Source organism: Leptodactylus fuscus, chromosome 8 (assembly GCF_031893055.1).
Source record: "Leptodactylus fuscus isolate aLepFus1 chromosome 8, aLepFus1.hap2, whole genome shotgun sequence".
Classification (NCBI taxonomy): domain Eukaryota; kingdom Metazoa; phylum Chordata; class Amphibia; order Anura; family Leptodactylidae; genus Leptodactylus; species Leptodactylus fuscus.
Window position 1 is genome coordinate 54,020,973 of NC_134272.1, and position 20,597 is coordinate 54,041,569.

General features: G+C 42.7%; 1 protein-coding gene across 1 annotated transcript in view; it reads left to right on the top strand.

Annotated features, from left to right (window-relative positions):
• The window catches only part of LOC142217247 (uncharacterized), a 188,602-nt gene that overhangs the window by 96,631 nt on the left and 71,374 nt on the right, over positions 1 to 20,597 (top strand). Inside the window, exons 35-45 of the mRNA XM_075285441.1 lie at positions 2,211 to 2,330; positions 2,886 to 2,978; positions 3,870 to 4,087; positions 4,285 to 4,478; positions 4,590 to 4,889; positions 5,880 to 6,100; positions 8,122 to 8,283; positions 10,936 to 11,013; positions 11,471 to 11,842; positions 11,959 to 12,312; positions 13,883 to 14,233. Of these exons, the coding sequence (XP_075141542.1) occupies positions 2,211 to 2,330; positions 2,886 to 2,978; positions 3,870 to 4,087; positions 4,285 to 4,478; positions 4,590 to 4,889; positions 5,880 to 6,100; positions 8,122 to 8,283; positions 10,936 to 11,013; positions 11,471 to 11,842; positions 11,959 to 12,312; positions 13,883 to 14,233 (2,463 nt within the window). The remainder of the gene's footprint in view (positions 1 to 2,210; positions 2,331 to 2,885; positions 2,979 to 3,869; positions 4,088 to 4,284; positions 4,479 to 4,589; positions 4,890 to 5,879; positions 6,101 to 8,121; positions 8,284 to 10,935; positions 11,014 to 11,470; positions 11,843 to 11,958; positions 12,313 to 13,882; positions 14,234 to 20,597) is intronic.

Here is a 20,597-nt window from a genome sequence, read left to right on the forward strand (position 1 = left end):
ATACCATGTGGCGGCACCAATACAGTTAGGGCCAGAAATATTTGGACAGTGACACAAGTTTTGTTATTTTAGCTGTTTACTAAAACATGTTCAGAAATACAATTATATATATAATATGGGCTGAAAGTGCACACTCCCAGCTGCAATATGAGAGTTTCCACATCCAAATCGGAGAAAGGGTTTAGGAATCATAGCTCTGTAATGCATAGCCTCCTCTTTTTCAAGGGACCAAAAGTAATTGGACAATGGACTCTAAGGCCTGCAATTAACTCTGAAGGCGTCTCCCTCATAAACCTGTAATCAGTGAAGTAGTTAAAAGGTCTGGGGTTGATTCCAGGTGTGTGGTTTTGCATTTGGAAGCTGTTGCTGTGACCAGACAACATGCGGTCAAAGGAACTCTCAATTGAGGTGAAGCAGAACATCCTGAGACTGAAAAAAAAGAAAAAATCCATCAGAGAGATAGCAGACATGCTTGGAGTAGCAAAATCAACAGTCGGGTACATTCTAAGAAAAAAGGAATTTACGGGTGAGCTTGGGAACTCAAAAAGGCCTGGGCGTCCACGGATGACAACAGTGGTGGATGATCGCCGCATACTTTCTTTGGTCAAGAAGAACCCGTTCTCAACATCAACTGAAGTCCAGAACACTCTCAGTGAAGTAGGTGTATCTGTCTCTAAGTCAACAGTAAAGAGAAGACTCCATGAAAGTAAATACAAAGGGTTCACATCTAGATGCAAACCATTCATCAATTCCAAAAATAGACAGGCCAGAGTTAAATTTGCTGAAAAACACCTCAAGAAGCCAGCTCAGTTCTGGAAAAGTATTCTATGGACAGATGAGACAAAGATCAACCTGTACCAGAATGATGGGAAGAAAAATGTTTGGAGAAGAAAGGGAACGGCACATGATCCAAGGCACACCACATCCTCTGTAAAACATGGTGGAGGCAACGTGATGGCATGGGCATGCATGGCTTTCAATGGCACTGGGTCACTTGTGTTTATTGATGACATAACAGCAGACAAGAGTAGCCGGATGAATTCTGAAGTGTACCGGGATATACTTTCAGCCCAGATTCAGCCAAATGCTGCCAAGTTGATCGGACGGCGCTTCATAGTACAGATGGACAATGACCCCAAGCATACAGCCAAAGCTACCCAGGAGTTCATGAGTGCAAAAAAGTGGAACATTCTGCAATGGCCAAGTCAATCACCAGATCTTAACCCAATTGAGCATGCATTTCACTTGCTCAAATCCAGACTTAAGGCGGAAAGACCCACAAACAAGCAAGACCTGAAGGCTGCGGCTGTAAAGGCCTGGCAAAGCATTAAGAAGGAGGAAACCCAGCGTTTGGTGATGTCCATGGGTTCTAGACTTAAGGCAGTGATTGCCTCCAAAGGATTCGCAACAAAATATTGAAAATAAAAATATTTTGTTTGGGTTATGTTTATTTGTCCAATTACTTTTGAGCTCCTAAAATGTGGAGTGTTTGTAAAGAAATGTGTACAATTCCTACATTTTCTATCAGATATTTTTGTTCAACCCTTCAAATTAAACGTTACAATCTGCACTTGAATTCTGTTGTAGAGGTTTCATTTCAAAACCAATGTGGTGGCATGCAGAGCCCAACTCGCGAAAATTGTGTCACTGTCCAAATATTTCTGGCCCTAACTGTAGGTTATTATACCATGTGGCGGCACCAATAGGTTATTATACCATGTGGTGGCACAAATAGATTATTATACCATGTGGAGGCACCAATAGGTTATTATACCATGTGGTGGCACCAATGGGTTATTATACCATATGGAGGCACAAATAGGTTATTATACCATGTGGAGGCACCAATAAGTTATTATACCATGTGGAGGCCACTAATAGGTTATTATACCATGTGGAGGCACCAATAGGTTATTATACCATGTGGAGACCACTAATGGAGCTTTTTGTGTATATGTCCTGACAGATTCATTATAATTCACACCAGTTTTCTAATGTGAGATATAAAGGAAATCTATGGCAGTTCCTAACTGGTGTTGGTTTCCATTCTGGCACAAAGAAGTCCAACTGATTTCTGTAGAGCCCACACCCTTGTTCTTTGCGCCATGTGGGCCTTTTATTAAGACTACAGTATGTCAGTGTTAATAAGCCTGCCCTAATTTCTGTAAAATTGCTTTTTGATGCTTTTTTTCTACTTTACTCATTAACAGTTAAGGTTTCCACGCAGTTTGAGGTTTGATGGGATGGTCTTCTCTAAGGAAAATAAACAAGATGGGTTTGATCATGGACTAAGAGGAAAAGTCATAATCAATGGCAACAATACGCTACAGGTATGAAGTATGATGATATTACATTGTACACATGAGTTATTCAGTCCATCACCTGTGTTAGCCACCAAGTGCCACCACCTAGCACTAAGTCTGACAGGGCTTGATGTGGGGCGAAGATAGGTGAAACAAGTGCACCAAACAGCATAGAAATGAAAAGTTTGTTTTCTTAGCAGTAAGATTTCACACAAAAAAGATATGTTCTCTATATCACTAAACCCATGTACAACTGCATATAAATGATTTAGAAGTGGTTTTAGTGGTGTTTGACCTGTGTACAGGTGTTTCGCACTTTACACTCCCTGTATGCTTGTCAATGTGGTGGGTTATACTGTTGGATGTAATGCAGTCTGAGTATGATCCCCATGACCTTTTTTGATGTTAGCTAGATGGGTACGAATATCCACCCTGGACACTGTTGTCCTCTGAGATTGGGTTGTAGTACTAAGTTTTGATATAAAGTATATTAGAACATGAAAGGCACTCCATATAATATTGGGGGCCCCTTCCTTGCTGGTTTAGTGGGCCTTGTTACATTTAATATTTTCTCTTTTACAGATCCATGTTCAATTTAACAAATCGCTAAATCAGATGGCATTTTACTCTCATCTATCCCATCCATATCAATGGAGAATTCCTCAGAATCTTAAGGTACCATAGGATGAAGCTATAAATATTGTACCAGCTGTCATAAAACCACTAACAAGAAAATCTTTAAAGAACAAGTCCCTATACTGCATAATACAGAAATAAATCTCCTATATTGGACAAATCAAATGCACATTACAGTGACCACTACCCCCATCTGCATGTATGGGCACTATTAGGTGTATATATTGCCCATTTTGCATTATTTAATGGCATTTTACAATGGATGTTACAGCAAAAATAATTAATAGGAAACCTAAAGACCTTCTAGTCATATGTATTAAATGGCATGCTTAGCTCCCTTCTGTATTCATACTGCCAGCTATTGTTTTCTTGACTTATGCGTAGAATCCAGTATCCTGACTCTTTTCTAGTAAATCATGTAAAGTTTCTTCTTAAGCAGCGTTCACACTGCTGCTGCTGTCCGCCCCAGGGTTTCTGTCGTAAACCCTGGGGAAACTGGACAGAGGATGGCTTGCTGGCGGTCAGCTTTAAGGCCCATTCAAATAAATGGGTTTTAAAGCTGACCGCCGGCAAGCTGTCCCCTGTTCAGTTTCCCCGGGGTTTACAATGGAAACCCCAGGCGCACAGTAGTAGCAATGTGAATGCCGCTTTATGCTATTCAGTACATATGCACTGTTTGACCTAGCTGAGCGTGCATGTGTATAGTGGAGTCAGATGAGATGGCTATTAGCCAAACACATGAATGACCAACAGCTATCTCATGTATATAAAATTGGATGTCTCTGCCTCTTCCTCTTTTAGTAATCCGTATTTTTGGACAATTGGAATGCTACTTTGTATACTTTATATTTACTTTGCATTCGATGTTTGATTATTGCCTTATTTCATGTTGTGTCTTTCTGCAAGTCACTTACATTGCTTTGCTTATAGATCCAGGCATTAGGAAAGAAATATGGTGGAAGTAGCACAAATGGAAGCTTTATTCTCCACTATGATGGTAAAGACATGATACTAATGGAAGCTGACCTAAACCATGAGAGCCGAAAGAATATCAGAACACTTGGCCTAAGTGTGTACATGCAACAAGCTCTAACTGCTGACCTACAGGCGGCTGGCCTAAAAATAATTGGCAAAGTCCTGCCATCAAGGTACTGCAATGATACCATGCTATGTCTGTATGGAGCTACCTTGTAGAATATAGACTCTGTCCTACCATTTCAAGGCTCTTGTGTTTGCTGCATGTTTGTAGGATTTCTTCACTGCTTTATAAAGTATTATTGATCGGTTTTGTCTTTTTCTGCTGAGATTGATTTACATTATGAAACCATGTCTCTTTCTATGACAGAATGTCTTTAACATCCAAGATTCATTTCAATGACAAATCTTTGTTAATTGACTTATCGGGATCAAAAGAGCAGAAAGTTGGTCTTGTGTTGGCATTTGCTGGGAATCTCATGCACAACTTTGAAGGTTTGGCTACAGTCCCTCAACAACTTTCCTTTGATGGAGCTTTAAAGCAAAAAAAGTATATTAATGAAGGTAAAATTTCTATATTGAAAAAAGTGAAATCCATAAGACTAGTTTTAACTTCCGCCTACTGTAAGACAGACCTATATGTAAGAGAAAAAAATCCTTTACTTTTACTTTTAGGTTACATCAGCTTTGCCAAGAATCAGAATTTCTATCAGATCAATATTCGGAACAGAAATATTTTCCTCAATGGCAGCCTACATAATATTAGTATAGCTTTCACCCAGAATGGAAGCCACGCACTGCCTGCAGAAACCAAGCTGAGAGCAAATGTTCACCTGCAGGATCTACACAAGCATGGACAGATCTGCTTCCACATTGATACAAAACTCTTGTGTCTGGATTTGTTAAATGCAGCTGACGATGAGCACCACGTCAAAGGAAGATTGTCACATAACTTAGTTATATTGCAGAATGCAGGTATGTTACATAATACTTAATAATCATGTTAATAAAGTATTGGTAACATCATATAATGCACTGTATCTACTTTTAGACAGAGTGCTTTCATTTGGTCCTAAGTTAGACTTAAAATTACTTCTCACAACTTTAAGGCAAGGGCTACAAGGCGACTGCCTGCGACCCCTGTCCTGGGACCATAGATTGTGGCGATGCCCTGTGATTCTTTCACTAATGTAAATGAATGGAGTCACATTGTGACCCAGGGGTGCTGAAACTATGACTTGTAGTTGCAAAAATTGAGCAGTTGCAGTAGCCATAGGATCACAGGGCAATCCATTCACTTACATTTGTGTCATTGAGTCATTGAGTCACAGGGCGGGGCAGTGATCTTTGGTTGTGAGACAGATGTCGCAGCGAAAGTCACCGTGCAGTCTTAGGTAGGTAGACAAGGATCTCTGCAATGATAATTAAAGCATCACTGCAAAGTTTCCAGCTGAACAGAGATCATGTACCTACAGGAGAGGAGTGTCTGTGGGGTGGGGTAGCCCAGGGGTCTCAGTCTGGCAGCTGAGGTACTGTTAGGCCTGGTTCACATCCGCTTGTGGACCCTCCGAACGGAATACTGAACGCATTAAAAAGTGGTGAGCAATGAAAACACACGGACCCCATAGACTATAAGTGTATAGTGATACAGCCATTGCCTTGTAGTGGCTAGTGGGCTTACACACCTTGATCTAATTGTATACTAAGAAACCCACGTCCATTTTTGTAGATACTGCTTAGAAGTATAGGTCAATGGCTAATACTGGGAGGTGCATATATATGTTATTATACCCAATACTTGTAGAAAGCCAAGTTAGATATGTAACACAATAGTATAATATAATATAATAATCTCTATTTGCATGTGGGTGTCCGCTAGGTTATGGTACAGTTTGTGGTTTTTCTTCATTGGAGTGAATCATCCATTCCGCCAGAACTAAGTAACTATTAATGCTTATTTTGCAGGAATTCCAGCAGAGAGTGCTCTGGAACTGACTTATAACAATACAAGTAACAACAAGACTTGCGGTATGGCACTGGGCACTGGAGCGAGTAGGATCGATGTATCCATGGGAATAGAGAAATCTAAAGTACATACCCAGCTCGGAATGAGCTTGAAGCACAATATTGAGAAGCTTAAAAGTCATAAGATTCCTTACATTATGAATGGTGTCTGCCATTATCAGGTACCTTTATCATTGCCATGGAATTGCTATACATATGGTTCATCTTGAAATACAGTACTAGGACATGGATGGCATGAATGGGCAATTGTATTTGGGCAATCAGATTTTATGCCTAGTTATTCTATTTTGCCTATTTTAATGGTTTACTACTTCTGTGCACCATTTGTAAATCTTTATATCTCCTTAAGTCCCCCATAGTCTTCTGTGATAACTAAACAGACTTCAAAGGTTTGGTGCCTGACAAAATGCTATTCACCATACAATAGAGACTCTACTTTCTTCTCTTGGTTACTGAACAGATTGAAGTGGTCCCACATGAGATTCTCAAGTCCTAAATGATCAATTCTAAGAGTTGCAATGGCGGGAATACTACTTGTAATACTGAGTAGCCACTAAGCAATACTTTGAGGTGCTGGCTAGAGTGGCTCTGGAGATACAGTACATGTAACTCTCTGGCACCTTGCATGTGACTCCCCAGCAAAAAATTTTATCAAAAGCAATACCTCAGTGATACCATGCTACTTTTGCTCTAGTGCTTACCGGGTCCTGGCTGTTGTCTACATTTTGGTCCCTTTCAATATGCCAAAAATGGTCACTCAACCAATGACCCGCCTTAATCCTGAAGAGCTAAGTAGCATCTCTTGTATATTGAGAAAGACCAGGAAGCAGAGACCAATGGGGACCCGGTAAACATCAGAATGGAAGTAGTAGGGGAGTGTAAGGTTGTTTGACCACTCCAACTATTTTAAAACCTCTCATTTGAACGAGTCCTTTAACATTAGGGTGGATGATGTCACTTGGTCACACCCTTAATAGGTTTTTCCATTTTAATATTCAGTATATCTCAACATTTCCTTTTATATTTATAATGTCGTACAAAACTAGAGACCTTTGGCCTAGAGGGTGCGGGCAGTTGTGTGTGGACTTTGAGAGGACAAGTTACTAATTCCTGAAAGAAACATTGTCACCAAAAAATGACCTATTGTTTAAATTGCCTTTTTATATTAAACATCATTTTTAAGAATTTTTGGTGTTTTTCATTTTCCATGTTATCAGTATTTAAAAAAAAAAACTAAAACTCATGCAATTCATACTTGTGCTACTAAGCCTAAAATAGTTTGCAACATGCTGTCTCCTGGAGATGGTCCATGGGCCCTAGACACAATGATCTGGAGAAACCTTTATTTATATCTATGCTTTTTAGGCATGCTCTTTAACCTCTGAGGGTTCGTTCAGAATTGTGCCCCGTGTCCGGTGTGTGCATTCCACCGGGATTCTGTCCTCAGCCCTGGTGAAACTGGACAGGGGACGGAAACCCGGCAGTCAGCTTTAAAACCTATACACTTGAATCGGTCTGTACAGGTGACCGTCGTTGCCCGCCTGCAGCCTCTCCATGGGGAAACCGTTTTTTTTTTTAGCCGGACACAAAGTCCTGCATGTACAACTTTGTGTCCGGCTGAAAAAAAAATGGTTTCCCCGTGGAGAGGCCGCAGGTGGACACCGGTGGTCACCTTAACAAACCCTCTCAAGTGAATGGGTTTTAAAGCTGACCGCTGGGTTTCCGTCCCCTGTCTAGTTTCACCGGGGCTGAGGACAGAAAGCCGGAGTAATGGCAAACACTGGATAGGGGTGCAAGTGTGAATGAACCCTCAGATTACCTATTGTGACAGTAGGATTCTGTGTCTTATTTACATACAGTGTGCTGCTACAAAGTAAGGTGGCTGCTACAAAGAATTCTACAGAAAACAGGAAGTATCAGCTTATTATTTTGCTTAGAGGCCAGAGTCAGAACTACAGGATTTTTAGGATTTTTTTTTAAATACAGATAATAACATGGAAAAAGTTTTAAAAACTTCAAACATTTTTGAACATAATTTGATTAAAAAAATTAATTATTTTCTGTCGACACATTCCCTTTACTATCCGATGTTGTCTTTTTCCTACAGGTCCAGTATAATTTTTATCTCTATATCTTTTCTTTCCCAATTAACAAATTGAATGTATCATGTTTTATATTTTAGAGCGCAAACAAGAAAGTTCATTCGGGAGTGAACATATCTGTTGAAGGTGAACACCTAAACCTTGAGTTTCAGAAGAAAACAGCAGGAAGTATGTCTGATATCGGCCTTGTTCTCCACAATGACCTCAGCTCCATAAATAACTTCATACCATCACGCATAAAGGTTGGCTTCAGACCCACAATGATCAGTACATAAGCCGTTCTGCTTTGTCTAATGCCATTTGTCGCCCTGTGCTCTGATGTTAAATTGTGAGGTAGAACAGAGGTCATGTTCATTAAACATATTAGCACATACGTTACTGCAAGGGTAGGGCTGCACTTATCGTTTCTGGTAGATTTGTCCTAGAGCATTGGGTTTAATGGTTGTACTTATCCCAGCACTAACAAAATGAATACTGTTCTGTCTTGTTGGTCTAACAAAACACTCTGACGGCCTGACTTCAATGCCATGAGTTAGAAGGGCAGGTGGCAGATTAATAGGGACAATCTGACTGCAATAGTAATAATACAGTATCAGTAGCATCAGGGTAATGGTTACTATGAGTATGTTCTCGTAAAATGATCATTTACATAAAGAATATTCATTATTCATTCATATTTTTCGGACTATAAGACGCACTTTTTCCCCCAAAATCTGGGGGGAAAATGAGGGTGCATCTTATAGTCCGAATGTGAACCAACCTGGCTTTCTGCAGTGACAGGAGCGTGGCAATGCTGCAGGCCCTGGCACCTTGCCGGCATCTAAAACCCTGTCCGGCATCCGCCGTTCTATTGCCAGGATGCCGGGTCTGTAAGAATAATGATGGCCGCTCTGCAGCAGAGCGGTCGCCATAGCAACCGGGTCTCCGCTATACGCGGAGGCCCAAAGCTAATGCCCGCAATTAGAATGCATTCTAATTGTGGGCATTAAAACTTAATCCTCCCTTCCCCCCAAAATGTAGAATACTCTCCCATACCTTTAAAGTTGCAGGCCGGCATCTGCGCGGCGAGGTCGCAGGAGCCGACCTGTTCTGGTGACAGCCGGGAGCCAACTGAAGGCTCCCAGGCCTGTCATTGCTATATTACTATTGCTGTTGGTCTATGACCAGCCATAATAGTAATGTACAGAATCTCCCATAGACTGCAATACACTTGTATTGCCGTCTATGGGACTTGCAATCAAATGACTGCAGGTTCAAGCCCCCTAGGGGGAAGGGGCAATAAAATTGTGAAAAAAAAAGCTTTAAAAAAATAATATAAAATAAATAAAACTTCTAAATCACCTCCTTTCCCTAGAATACATATAAAAGTAGAAAATTACTGTGAAACATACACATTAGGAATCCCTGTGTCCAAAAATGCCCGGTCTACTGATATTTTTCAAACCGCCGTGTCCTTTTTTTCACCGTTTTGCCTCTGATTTAAATAAAAGGTGATCTAAGCAATAAACATTCACCAAAATGGTAGAACTAAAAAGTACATCTGGCCCCGCAAAAAAAAATGCTCTATGGATCTCCGTACAGCTGCAGGGTCACCTGTCAATGTGGCCTTGCAGCGGTTGCAAAACTACAACTCCCATATATTAAATATTTTACCTTTTTTTTTTGCTTCAAATTTTTTTTTCTCCTATTTTGCTCCTCCAAAACCTAGGTGCATCTTATAGGGTACGGTAGTTATTATGCCATAAAAAGTCTGCACTGGAAACTGACCTGCCATATGGATTTTAAGTCCACAGAATATCAATTTACGCTACAGGATCTTAACCGTAGATTTCACCCTTTGTAGGTTTTCTGTCCAATTTGTGCATTTTTTGTACAGCTTTTGCTGCAGATTTCATTACATATCTGCAGAGTATACTTTCCATGTGGATATACCCTTGTAGAGTAGATATAGGTGTACAGTTTGATCACATAAATATAACATAGTTGTGGTCCTCCTACATTATGGTGCAGCTGGATAAAGATGGGTGATGACCATTAAATTTAGGTAAGTTAATGTACCGCATACCGTGCTTTTAATAACGCATTCGTATAAGATTAGTGAAAATGTTTATGGGCTGCAGTACCAGACTCAGCCTATGGACAACAGTGGTGCTGTTGCTGGGAATACACAGACCTTTTTGTACTCTCATAACACAAATGATTATGTAACTTTGATATCACATCCTTTAAAATCAGGTCACCTGATATATTTGCTTGTTATGTTTTATAGCATTTTATTTGTATACTTTTCATGACTTTTAATTTTAATATGACTTAGACCTTATTCATACATTCATATATAATGCCTGTGAAAATGCTGCATATGGCCTCTATATTTATTTTACTGGCCACATGCAGATGGAAGCTTGCTGTATTTTGCTCCATTAAAGTCTATGAAAATCACGGACATCATGGACGTCTGTGTGTTGTGCAAACCTAGAGACATGGAAAAGTATGGGAAATAAAAAAAATTAAAAAATAGATTTGTGATGGATTAACCACATGACCCGAAAATAAGCGGCCCTGATTATTACAGACCTCTTTCATCCACAAAATGCATGTGAATAAGGCCTTATATTTGGCTTTGTTGTCTGTTTGCATATGTCTGATTATTTTCCTCCATATTATCAATAAACTTTTATCAATGTAATAAATCTGTCAGCTCATAGGTGTTAACTTTCCTTGTACATGTAAGGCAGATTACTGACACAGACGATACCTGTAGATACGGTATAGAGGAGTTCTGATACAATAATGGAGCAATTATTTCTATGGTTTGTATTTTGGGTCTGTGGGTTTTATGTACAGCTAGGCTGCCATATGTAATGTGTTCTCAATCTCTTTTTATGTTGCAGGCCATTTGCAATGGTGAATTCACTCCCAACTTATTTTATGGACATTGTCATGGGGAACTAACAAGGAAAGTCATAGAGGTACAAATCTACTTTTAAGTAGACAATGCTTTAAATAAAAGGTCTATACGAATTGTAATACATTAAGAAAATGTATTTATAAAGAATAATACTGTTCCTAATGGGTATTGCATGCGGCAGAAATATTGTGTTCTGGTCACAATCTATACTACCTACCTACATAGTACCTACATACCGTAGTAATAACTATTAGTATCTCTTAATGGACTCTACATTAAGATTTGTCTGTCATACCCTTATCCAAATCAGCCATGACATAAGACCGTAGTATAAGATAATGCCTAGAAAGAAATACAAAAGACTCACAGCAAACAAAGACCATATGATATGTATAGTCTGTCCTTATTATATGTTCTTTATATGTGTATGTTAGGATAGATATAATGTTCATTCTACATATATGTTCATACCTCTGTATATATGGACAAATTATGTAATACCCTCATGCTTTGTTAAGGTTCCAGGTCCTGTGAAAGCTACATTCAATGCATCACTTTTGACCACCGGCTATAAGACCAACATATTTGGACTAGTCTCTTCAGGTGATACATTTGCCCGCCTAAATATGAACACTGAATGGGGCCCGCACAACACTGTTGAGATAGGGTTTAAGCATGCTCTACCTCAACTTCAAAGCCTTGGTATAGCCAAAGACAGCAAGATGAGGATTGTGGCAATCAGACAGGGCAAGAATGCGGCATTGCTGGACGTCACCATTGGAAAATGTATCTTCAAAGCCAGTTGTGAAGTACGGACTGATAACAATGGGAGCGTGACATCAAATCTGAACTGGACCAGCTCTGTCCTAAACTCTTGCAGCCTTCTCGAGGTAATAGATTAACCCCAATGCATGGAACTGACTTTTACTTCTTCACTATATAACCATTTAATAATTTTGTGGATAATAGGGTTAAATAAAGTAGAATCTTTTCTTTTAATTTTCAGAAATTACAATTACCAAAGAATTTGACGACTAGCGGCTCATTACAGAGAACTCCTTGTGATTTTGGCCTCTCTATGAGGGTTGACTATGAAGGGAAAGATGTCAAGATGCAGCTCAAAACAGTATGTGACCCCTATACCATACAGGGGACAGTGAACCATTCTGTACCTTACCTAACCGCCCTAGGATTGCCATCGACAAACCATATCAAGCTTTCTACATCGGCTGGATCATCTGTTGGTGGCTTCATTTTATTTCATTCTGGGAATTGTAAGATCAATGCAAAGGCAGATATCAGATCTGCTAATAAAACAGAATGGATACTGCAGACGGAAAATGATTGCAAATTGTTGAAGGTAACAGCATCTTATTTTACAATATTTCAACTATAACTCTACTTAAAGTGATATTCGCACTTGTACAATGATGGTGTATGGCTAGGATATGCCACCATCACTCTTTGGAGAGAGTCCAACGTTTAAGACCTCCATAATCATTAGTCTGAAAGGGCCCCATAGGTGATTCAGCATGGTAGCCTCTTTTTGTTTTTTTCTGCACAGTTTTTTTTTACATTTAGCTGTGTATGGAATTGCATTGTGACCACTTTCATTTCAATGGAGATGTATTGCAGTTCTCCTGCAAAGATGTTGGCTAGGCACTACCATGTGGGCAAAGACTATGAATGGGCCGTGGTGTGAAATCAGCACCACATCCTTTCATTTTCAGACCAGTGGGGGTCCCTGAGGTTGGACCCCTCCACCAATCATGATGGTACATCCTAGTGATATACATCAGTTTATGAGATTGTAGTAACCATTTAAATTATAAAAATATATCTCAGAGGGGTTCAGAAAGCTGACATCTGAGGAGCTGGTTGAGTCTATAGACCTACCATAGCTGTCCCTGTAACAAGGAGGGAACACCGTGGTCCACAGTAATTTTCTTTCTGTTGCTAACATGAGATTATACATACGTAGAACTGCTGGAAGCTGTAAATCAGTTTTTGTGATGGTGACAGGAACTTTTTCAGGGTTCAGAAAAATATATATAATGCTCCTAAAAGAGAGCATAAATCTGCCCTCACCCAGTGTCCAAATTTTCAGCTCATTCTGGTACAGGTAAAGAGAGGGGAAGAAGGTGTAGTGCTATACTCTAGTATAGATAGGCGCTACCAATCGGTGCATACATGAAACCACTATGTTACTATAATACCTGTCTTGTTATGGTACCACCAATTAACACTATATATATATATATATATATATATATATATATTATTATAGTTCTCTTAGGGTGCATGCACACTACGTAACGCCGGGCGTGTATGAGAGCCGTACACGCCGGCATTACAGCAGACTGCCGAACACTTCCCATTCACTTCAATGGGAGCGCTCGTAACAGCGGCGTTTACGAGCGCTCCCATTGAAGTGAATGGGAAGTGTTCGGCAGCCCTGCTGTAACGTCGGCGTGTACGGCTCTCATACACGCCCGGCGTTACGTAGTGTGCATGCACCCTTAGCCTCTAAGTAAGTCCCGGGATCAACTCCAAACACCAATTAAACAGATTTAATCCTTGAAATTGAGTTAAAATGGTAGAAGGTGGATCCAACCTTGGTCATAAAATGTTCTGTCATAGGATTTGCCCTTTATAATAATTTTGAAAGCTTTTGCATCAGTTTTCTTGTTGTTAACATTGATATATATTATTAATGGGTATCATTTATCAGAAAGCTCACGCCCACTTCAGCTATGACATCATCCAGCTAGAAATGCAATCCCACGCGCCAAAAAATAAGTGAAGGAGGCTAAACCCAAACTTTCTCATTAATTGTATGTTTTGGCATCTTGATAAAATTAATAAAGCAAACACATTTATTTTTATGAGTGATGGAGATTAATATTCTGTGGTTTCATTTGCTTTGACAGGATCTCAATATTCCATCGCAGACTCGGATTAATGGCTCTGCTGTTATTAATGGTTGTGAAGCAGAGATGCTCTGTGCCCTTACATTAGATGGCAACACGTCCACGCTCCAAATGCAGACCGAATGCCAGCCAAAGCTAAAAGTGGAATTTATATTCAGACATAATCTGCCCATCCTGAAGGAAATCAGTGAGGAAAGCAAACTGTCAATCACTGTTGGCAAGCAGACAAATTACAACATTGACGTTTTACTGAAGTCTGGAACTTGCTCCATTGAAGTAAAAGGAGATATTAATGCGGACAATAAACTGCAATGGAAGGTGATTGCAGAGAACAAGTGCAAAACCATCCAGGTAATGTGAATGAAACAATTCATTTCTCTCTGGTTCTTAGGTGTATACTGTGCAGCTGCAAACAAACGATATTGCCGTTGCCATCGATCACTCATGGTTGAGTTGCTGAACGTATTTTTATACTTAGTCTAAGTTCACATCTGACCTGGAGTCAGACTCTGTCACTGAAACCACCGAAAATCGGCAGAGAAAAAAGTCCTGCACGGATGAGTTTTCACACCGCCACTTTCAGTTTGAAAATGGTGGACACCCAGCGGACTATGTTATAGTCATTGGGGTCCGCCAATGTCCGCTGTTTTAGTAGTCCGGCAAATGACGGTGGCCAACCTAGCATAAGGGACATGAATTATAGCTATTTATATGATATAATAAACATCCTCATTTTTTAGATGAATTCCACCCTTTTTGGGGTTCTTAATTATTGGTCAATATTCAAATAACATGGTAAGGTGGTTCAGTGGTTAGGACTGTGGTCTTGCAGCTCTGGGGTCCTGGGTTTCATTGCAACCATAGACGCCATTTGCATGGAGTTTGTATATTCTCTTGTGTTTCTGTGGGGTTTTTTTTTACCCCTCTCCAAAGACATTCTGATAGGAAGCTTAGATGGTGAGCCCTTCTTGGCACAGTGAGTGATGACAAGATTCATAAAGTGCTAAAGAATACATTGACACTAGATCAGCAAGAACAATATATAAAATAATACGGCTCTGTTTATGTTGGCGTTGTGACTAGAGATGAGCGAACACTAAAATGTTCGAGGTTCGAAATTCGATTCGAACAGCCGCTCACTGTTCGAGTGTTCGAATGGGTTTCGAACCCCATTATAGTCTATGGGGAACATAAACTCGTTAAGGGGGAAACCCAAATTCGTGTCTGGAGGGTCACCAAGTCCACTATGACACCCCAGGAAATGATACTAACACCCTGGAATGACACTGGGACAGCAGGGGAAGCATGTCTGGGGGCATAAAAGTCACTTTATTTCATGGAAATCCCTGTCAGTTTGCGATTTTCGCAAGCTAACTTTTCCCCATAGAAATGCATTGGCCAGTGCTGATTGGCCAGAGTACGGAACTCGACCAATCAGCGCTGGCTCTGCTGGAGGAGGCGGAGTCTAAGATCGCTCCACACCAGTCTCCATTCAGGTCCGACCTTAGACTCCGCCTCCTCCAGCAGAGCCAGCGCTGATTGGCCGAATTCCGTACTCTGGCCAATCAGCGCTGGCCAATGCATTCTATTAGCCCGATGAAGTAGAGCTGAATGTGTGTGCTAAGCACACACATTCAGCACTGCTTCATCACGCCAATACAATGCATTAGCCAGTGCTGATTGGCCAGAGTACGGAATTCGGCCAATCAGCGCTGGCCAATGCATTCTATTAGCCCGATGAAGCAGAGCTGAATGTGTGTGCTAAGCACACACATTCAGCACTGCTTCATCACGCCAATACAATGCATTAGCCAGTGCTGATTGGCCAGAGTACGGAATTCGGCCAATCAGCGCTGGCTCTGCTGGAGGAGGCGGAGTCTAAGATCGCTCCACACCAGTCTCCATTCAGGTCCGACCTTAGACTCCGCCTCCTCCGGCAGAGCCAGCGCTGATTGGCCGAAGGCTGGCCAATGCATTCCTATGCGAATGCAGAGACTTAGTAGTGCTGAGTCAGTTTTGCTCAACTACACATCTGATGCACACTCGGCACTGCTACATCAGATGTAGCAATCTGATGTAGCAGAGCCGAGGGTGCACTAGAACCCCTGTGCAAACTCAGTTCACGCTAATAGAATGCATTGGCCAGCGCTGATTGGCCAATGCATTCTATTAGCCCGATGAAGTAGAGCTGAATGTGTGTGCTAAGCACACTCATTCAGCACTGCTTCATCACGCCAATACAATGCATTAGCCAGTGCTGATTGGCCAGAGTACGGAATTCGGCCAATCAGCGCTGGCCAATGCATTCTATTAGCCCGATGAAGTAGAGCTGAATGTGTGTGCTAAGCACACACATTCAGCACTGCTTCATCGGGCTAATAGAATGCATTGGCCAGCGCTGATTGGCCGAATTCCGTACTCTGGCCAATCAGCACTGGCCAATGCATTCTATTAGCCCGATGAAGTAGAGCTGAATGTGTGTGCTAAGCACACACATTCAGCACTGCTTCATCACGCCAATGCAATGCATTAGCCAGTGCTGATTGGCCAGAGTACGGAATTCGGCCAATCAGCGCTGGCTCTGCTGGAGGAGGCGGAGTCTAAGGTCGGACCTGAATGGAGACTGGTGTGGAGCGATCTTAGACTCCGCCTCCTCCAGCAGAGCCAGCGCTGATTGGCCGAATTCCGTACTCTGGCCAATCAGCGCTGGCCAATGCATTCTATTAGCCCGATGAAGTAGAGCTGAATGTGTGTGCTAAGCACACACATTCAGCACTGCTTCATCACGCCAATACAATGCATTAGCCAGTGCTGATTGGCCAGAGTACGGAATTCGGCCAATCAGCGCTGGCTCTGCTGGAGGAGGCGGAGTCTAAGGTCGGACCTGAATGGAGACTGGTGTGGAGCGATCTTAGACTCCGCCTCCTCCAGCAGAGCCAGCGCTGATTGGCCGAATTCCGTACTCTGGCCAATCAGCGCTGGCCAATGCATTCTATTAGCCCTATGAAGTAGAGCTGAATGTGTGTGCTAAGCACACACATTCAGCACTGCTTCATCACGCCAATACAATGCATTAGCCAGTGCTGATTGGCCAGAGTACGGAATTCGGCCAATCAGCGCTGGCTCTGCTGGAGGAGGCGGAGTCTAAGGTCGGACCTGAATGGAGACTGGTGTGGAGCGATCTTAGACTCCGCCTCCTCCAGCAGAGCCAGCGCTGATTGGCCGAATTCCGTACTCTGGCCAATCAGCACTGGCCAATGCATTCTATTAGCCCGATGAAGTAGAGCTGAATGTGTGTGCTAAGCACACACATTCAGCACTGCTTCATCACGCCAATACAATGCATTAGCCAGTGCTGATTGGCCAGAGTACGGAATTCGGCCAATCAGCGCTGGCTCTGCTGGAGGAGGCGGAGTCTAAGGTCGGACCTGAATGGAGACTGGTGTGGAGCGATCTTAGACTCCGCCTCCTCCAGCAGAGCCAGCGCTGATTGGCCGAATTCCGTACTCTGGCCAATCAGCGCTGGCCAATGCATTCTATTAGCCCGATGAAGTAGAGCTGAATGTGTGTGCTAAGCACACACATTCAGCACTGCTTCATCACGCCAATACAATGCATTAGCCAGTGCTGATTGGCCAGAGTACGGAATTCGGCCAATCAGCGCTGGCTCTGCTGGAGGAGGCGGAGTCTAAGGTCGGACCTGAATGGAGACTGGTGTGGAGCGATCTTAGACTCCGCCTCCTCCAGCAGAGCCAGCGCTGATTGGCCGAATTCCGTACTCTGGCCAATCAGCGCTGGCCAATGCATTCTATTAGCCCGATGAAGTAGAGCTGAATGTGTGTGCTAAGCACACACATTCAGCACTGCTTCATCACGCCAATACAATGCATTAGCCAGTGCTGATTGGCCAGAGTACGGAGTTCGGCCAATCAGCGCTGGCTCTGCTGGAGGAGGCGGAGTCTAAGGTCGGACCTGAATGGAGACTGGTGTGGAGCGATCTTAGACTCCGCCTCCTCCAGCAGAGCCAGCGCTGATTGGCCGAATTCCGTACTCTGGCCAATCAGCGCTGGCCAATGCATTCTATTAGCCCGATGAAGTAGAGCTGAATGTGTGTGCTAAGCACACACATTCAGCACTGCTTCATCACGCCAATACAATGCATTAGCCAGTGCTGATTGGCCAGAGTACGGAATTCGGCCAATCAGCGCTGGCCAATGCATTCTATTAGCCCGATGAAGCAGAGCTGAATGTGTGTGCTAAGCACACACATTCAGCACTGCTTCATCACGCCAATACAATGCATTAGCCAGTGCTGATTGGCCAGAGTACGGAATTCGGCCAATCAGCGCTGGCTCTGCTGGAGGAGGCGGAGTCTAAGATCGCTCCACACCAGTCTCCATTCAGGTCCGACCTTAGACTCCGCCTCCTCCAGCAGAGCCAGCGCTGATTGGCCAGAGTACGGAATTCGGCCAATCAGCACTGGCTAATGCATTGTATTGGCGTGATGAAGCAGTGCTGAATGTGTGTGCTTAGCACACACATTCAGCTCTACTTCATCGGGCTAATAGAATGCATTGGCCAGCGCTGATTGGCCGAATTCCGTACTCTGGCCAATCAACACTGGCTAATGCATTGTATTGGCGTGATGAAGCAGTGCTGAATGTGTGTGCTTAGCACACACATTCAGCTCTACTTCATCGGGCTAATAGAATGCATTGGCCAGCGCTGATTGGCCGAATTCCGTACTCTGGCCAATCAGCACTGGCTAATGCATTGTATTGGCGTGATGAAGCAGTGCTGAATGTGTGTGCTTAGCACACACATTCAGCTCTACTTCATCGGGCTAATAGAATGCATTGGCCAATCAGCGCTGGCCAATGCATTCTATTAGCGTGAACTGAGTTTGCACAGGGGTTCTAGTGCACCCTCGGCTCTGCTACATCAGATTGCTACATCTGATGTAGCAGTGCCGAGTGTGCATCAGATGTGTAGTTGAGCAAAACTGACTCAGCACTGCTAAGTCTCTGCATTCGCATAGGAATGCATTGGCCAGCCTTCGGCCAATCAGCGCTGGCTCTGCCGGAGGAGGCGGAGTCTAAGGTCGGACCTGAATGGAGACTGGTGTGGAGCGATCTTAGACTCCGCCTCCTCCAGCAGAGCCAGCGCTGATTGGTCGAGTTCCGTACTCTGGCCAATCAGCGCTGGCCAATGCATTCTATTAGCCCGATGAAGTAGAGCTGAATGTGTGTGCTTAGCACACACATTCAGCTCTACTTCATCAGGCTAATAGAATACATTGGCCAATCAGCGCTGGCCAATGCATTCTATTAGCTTGATGAAGCAGAGTGTGCACAAGGGTTCAAGCGCACCCTCGGCTCTGATGTAGCAGAGCTGAGGGTGCACAAGGGTTCAAGTGCACCCTCGGCTCTCCTACATCAGAGCCGAGGGTGCGCTTGAACCCTTGTGCAGCCTCGGCTCTGCTACATCAGAGCCGAGGGTGCGCTTGAACCCTTGTGCACACTCTGCTTCATCAAGCTAATAGAATGCATTGGCCAGCACTGATTGGCCAGAGTACGGAATTCGGCCAATCAGCGCTGGCCAATGCATCCCTATGGGAAAAAGTTTATCTCACAAAAATCACAATTACACACCCGATAGAGCCCCAAAAAGTTATTTTTAATAACATTCCCCCCTAAATAAAGGTTATCCCTAGCTATCCCTGCCTGTACAGCTATCCCTGTCTCATAGTCACAAAGTTCACATTCTCATATGACCCGGATTTGAAATCCACTATTCGTCTAAAATGGAGGTCACCTGATTTCGGCAGCCAATGACTTTTTCCAATTTTTTTCAATGCCCCCGGTGTCGTAGTTCCTGTCCCACCTCCCCTGCGCTGTTATTGGTGCAAAAAAGGCGCCAGGGAAGGTGGGAGGGGAATCGAATTTTGGCGCACTTTACCACGCGGTGTTCGATTCGATTCGAACATGGCGAACACCCTGATATCCGATCGAACATGTGTTCGATAGAACACTGTTCGCTCATCTCTAGTTGTGACTTCTGGCCTTGTCAGAGTCTTCACAGTTTTGATATACAATATACAAATTTGTGTTTGCTAAACATATTCTGAAATGTTTAAAAAGCACAATTTTATGATACGGTGTCATGAAATGTCTACCCTATATGTGGCCATCGAGTGGTTGCATTGTCAATTATAACCTGTGATGGGTTTTGATAGCTTATTGTGATATTGTATTGAATTTGTTTCATGAGATATTGAAGTGAGAGCACATCTGTGTGTTTTTTAATGGATCCTATAAAATTCTGATGGATTTTGATGACATATTATTCAGTTTGTCAGATTTCCAGTGAGATTTCGGTGGTTGCATGAATATTGCTGCAGTTCTATGTACTATGAAAAATCCCAAATCCCCTACAATTCTAAAAGACCTCAAAAACCATTTTGCTGTATTCAGTTTCTGATGGAGTGGTGTCGGCTGATCAACTTTAGGTCTCCATATGTCAGTGATTTTTTTCCTACCTACTTTCTTCTGTAAAGCTTAAGGTGGGGGCTAATGGACAAAGGGACCAGGATAGTAGGACCCCTGGTTAGAATATTTTGTATTCAATGCAGCCATGAAGTGCCTCCGAGCCAAGCGCCATGCTGGATGTAGCCTTTGCGTCTTGCTAACAGAGGTGATCTTGGGCAGGGGACATC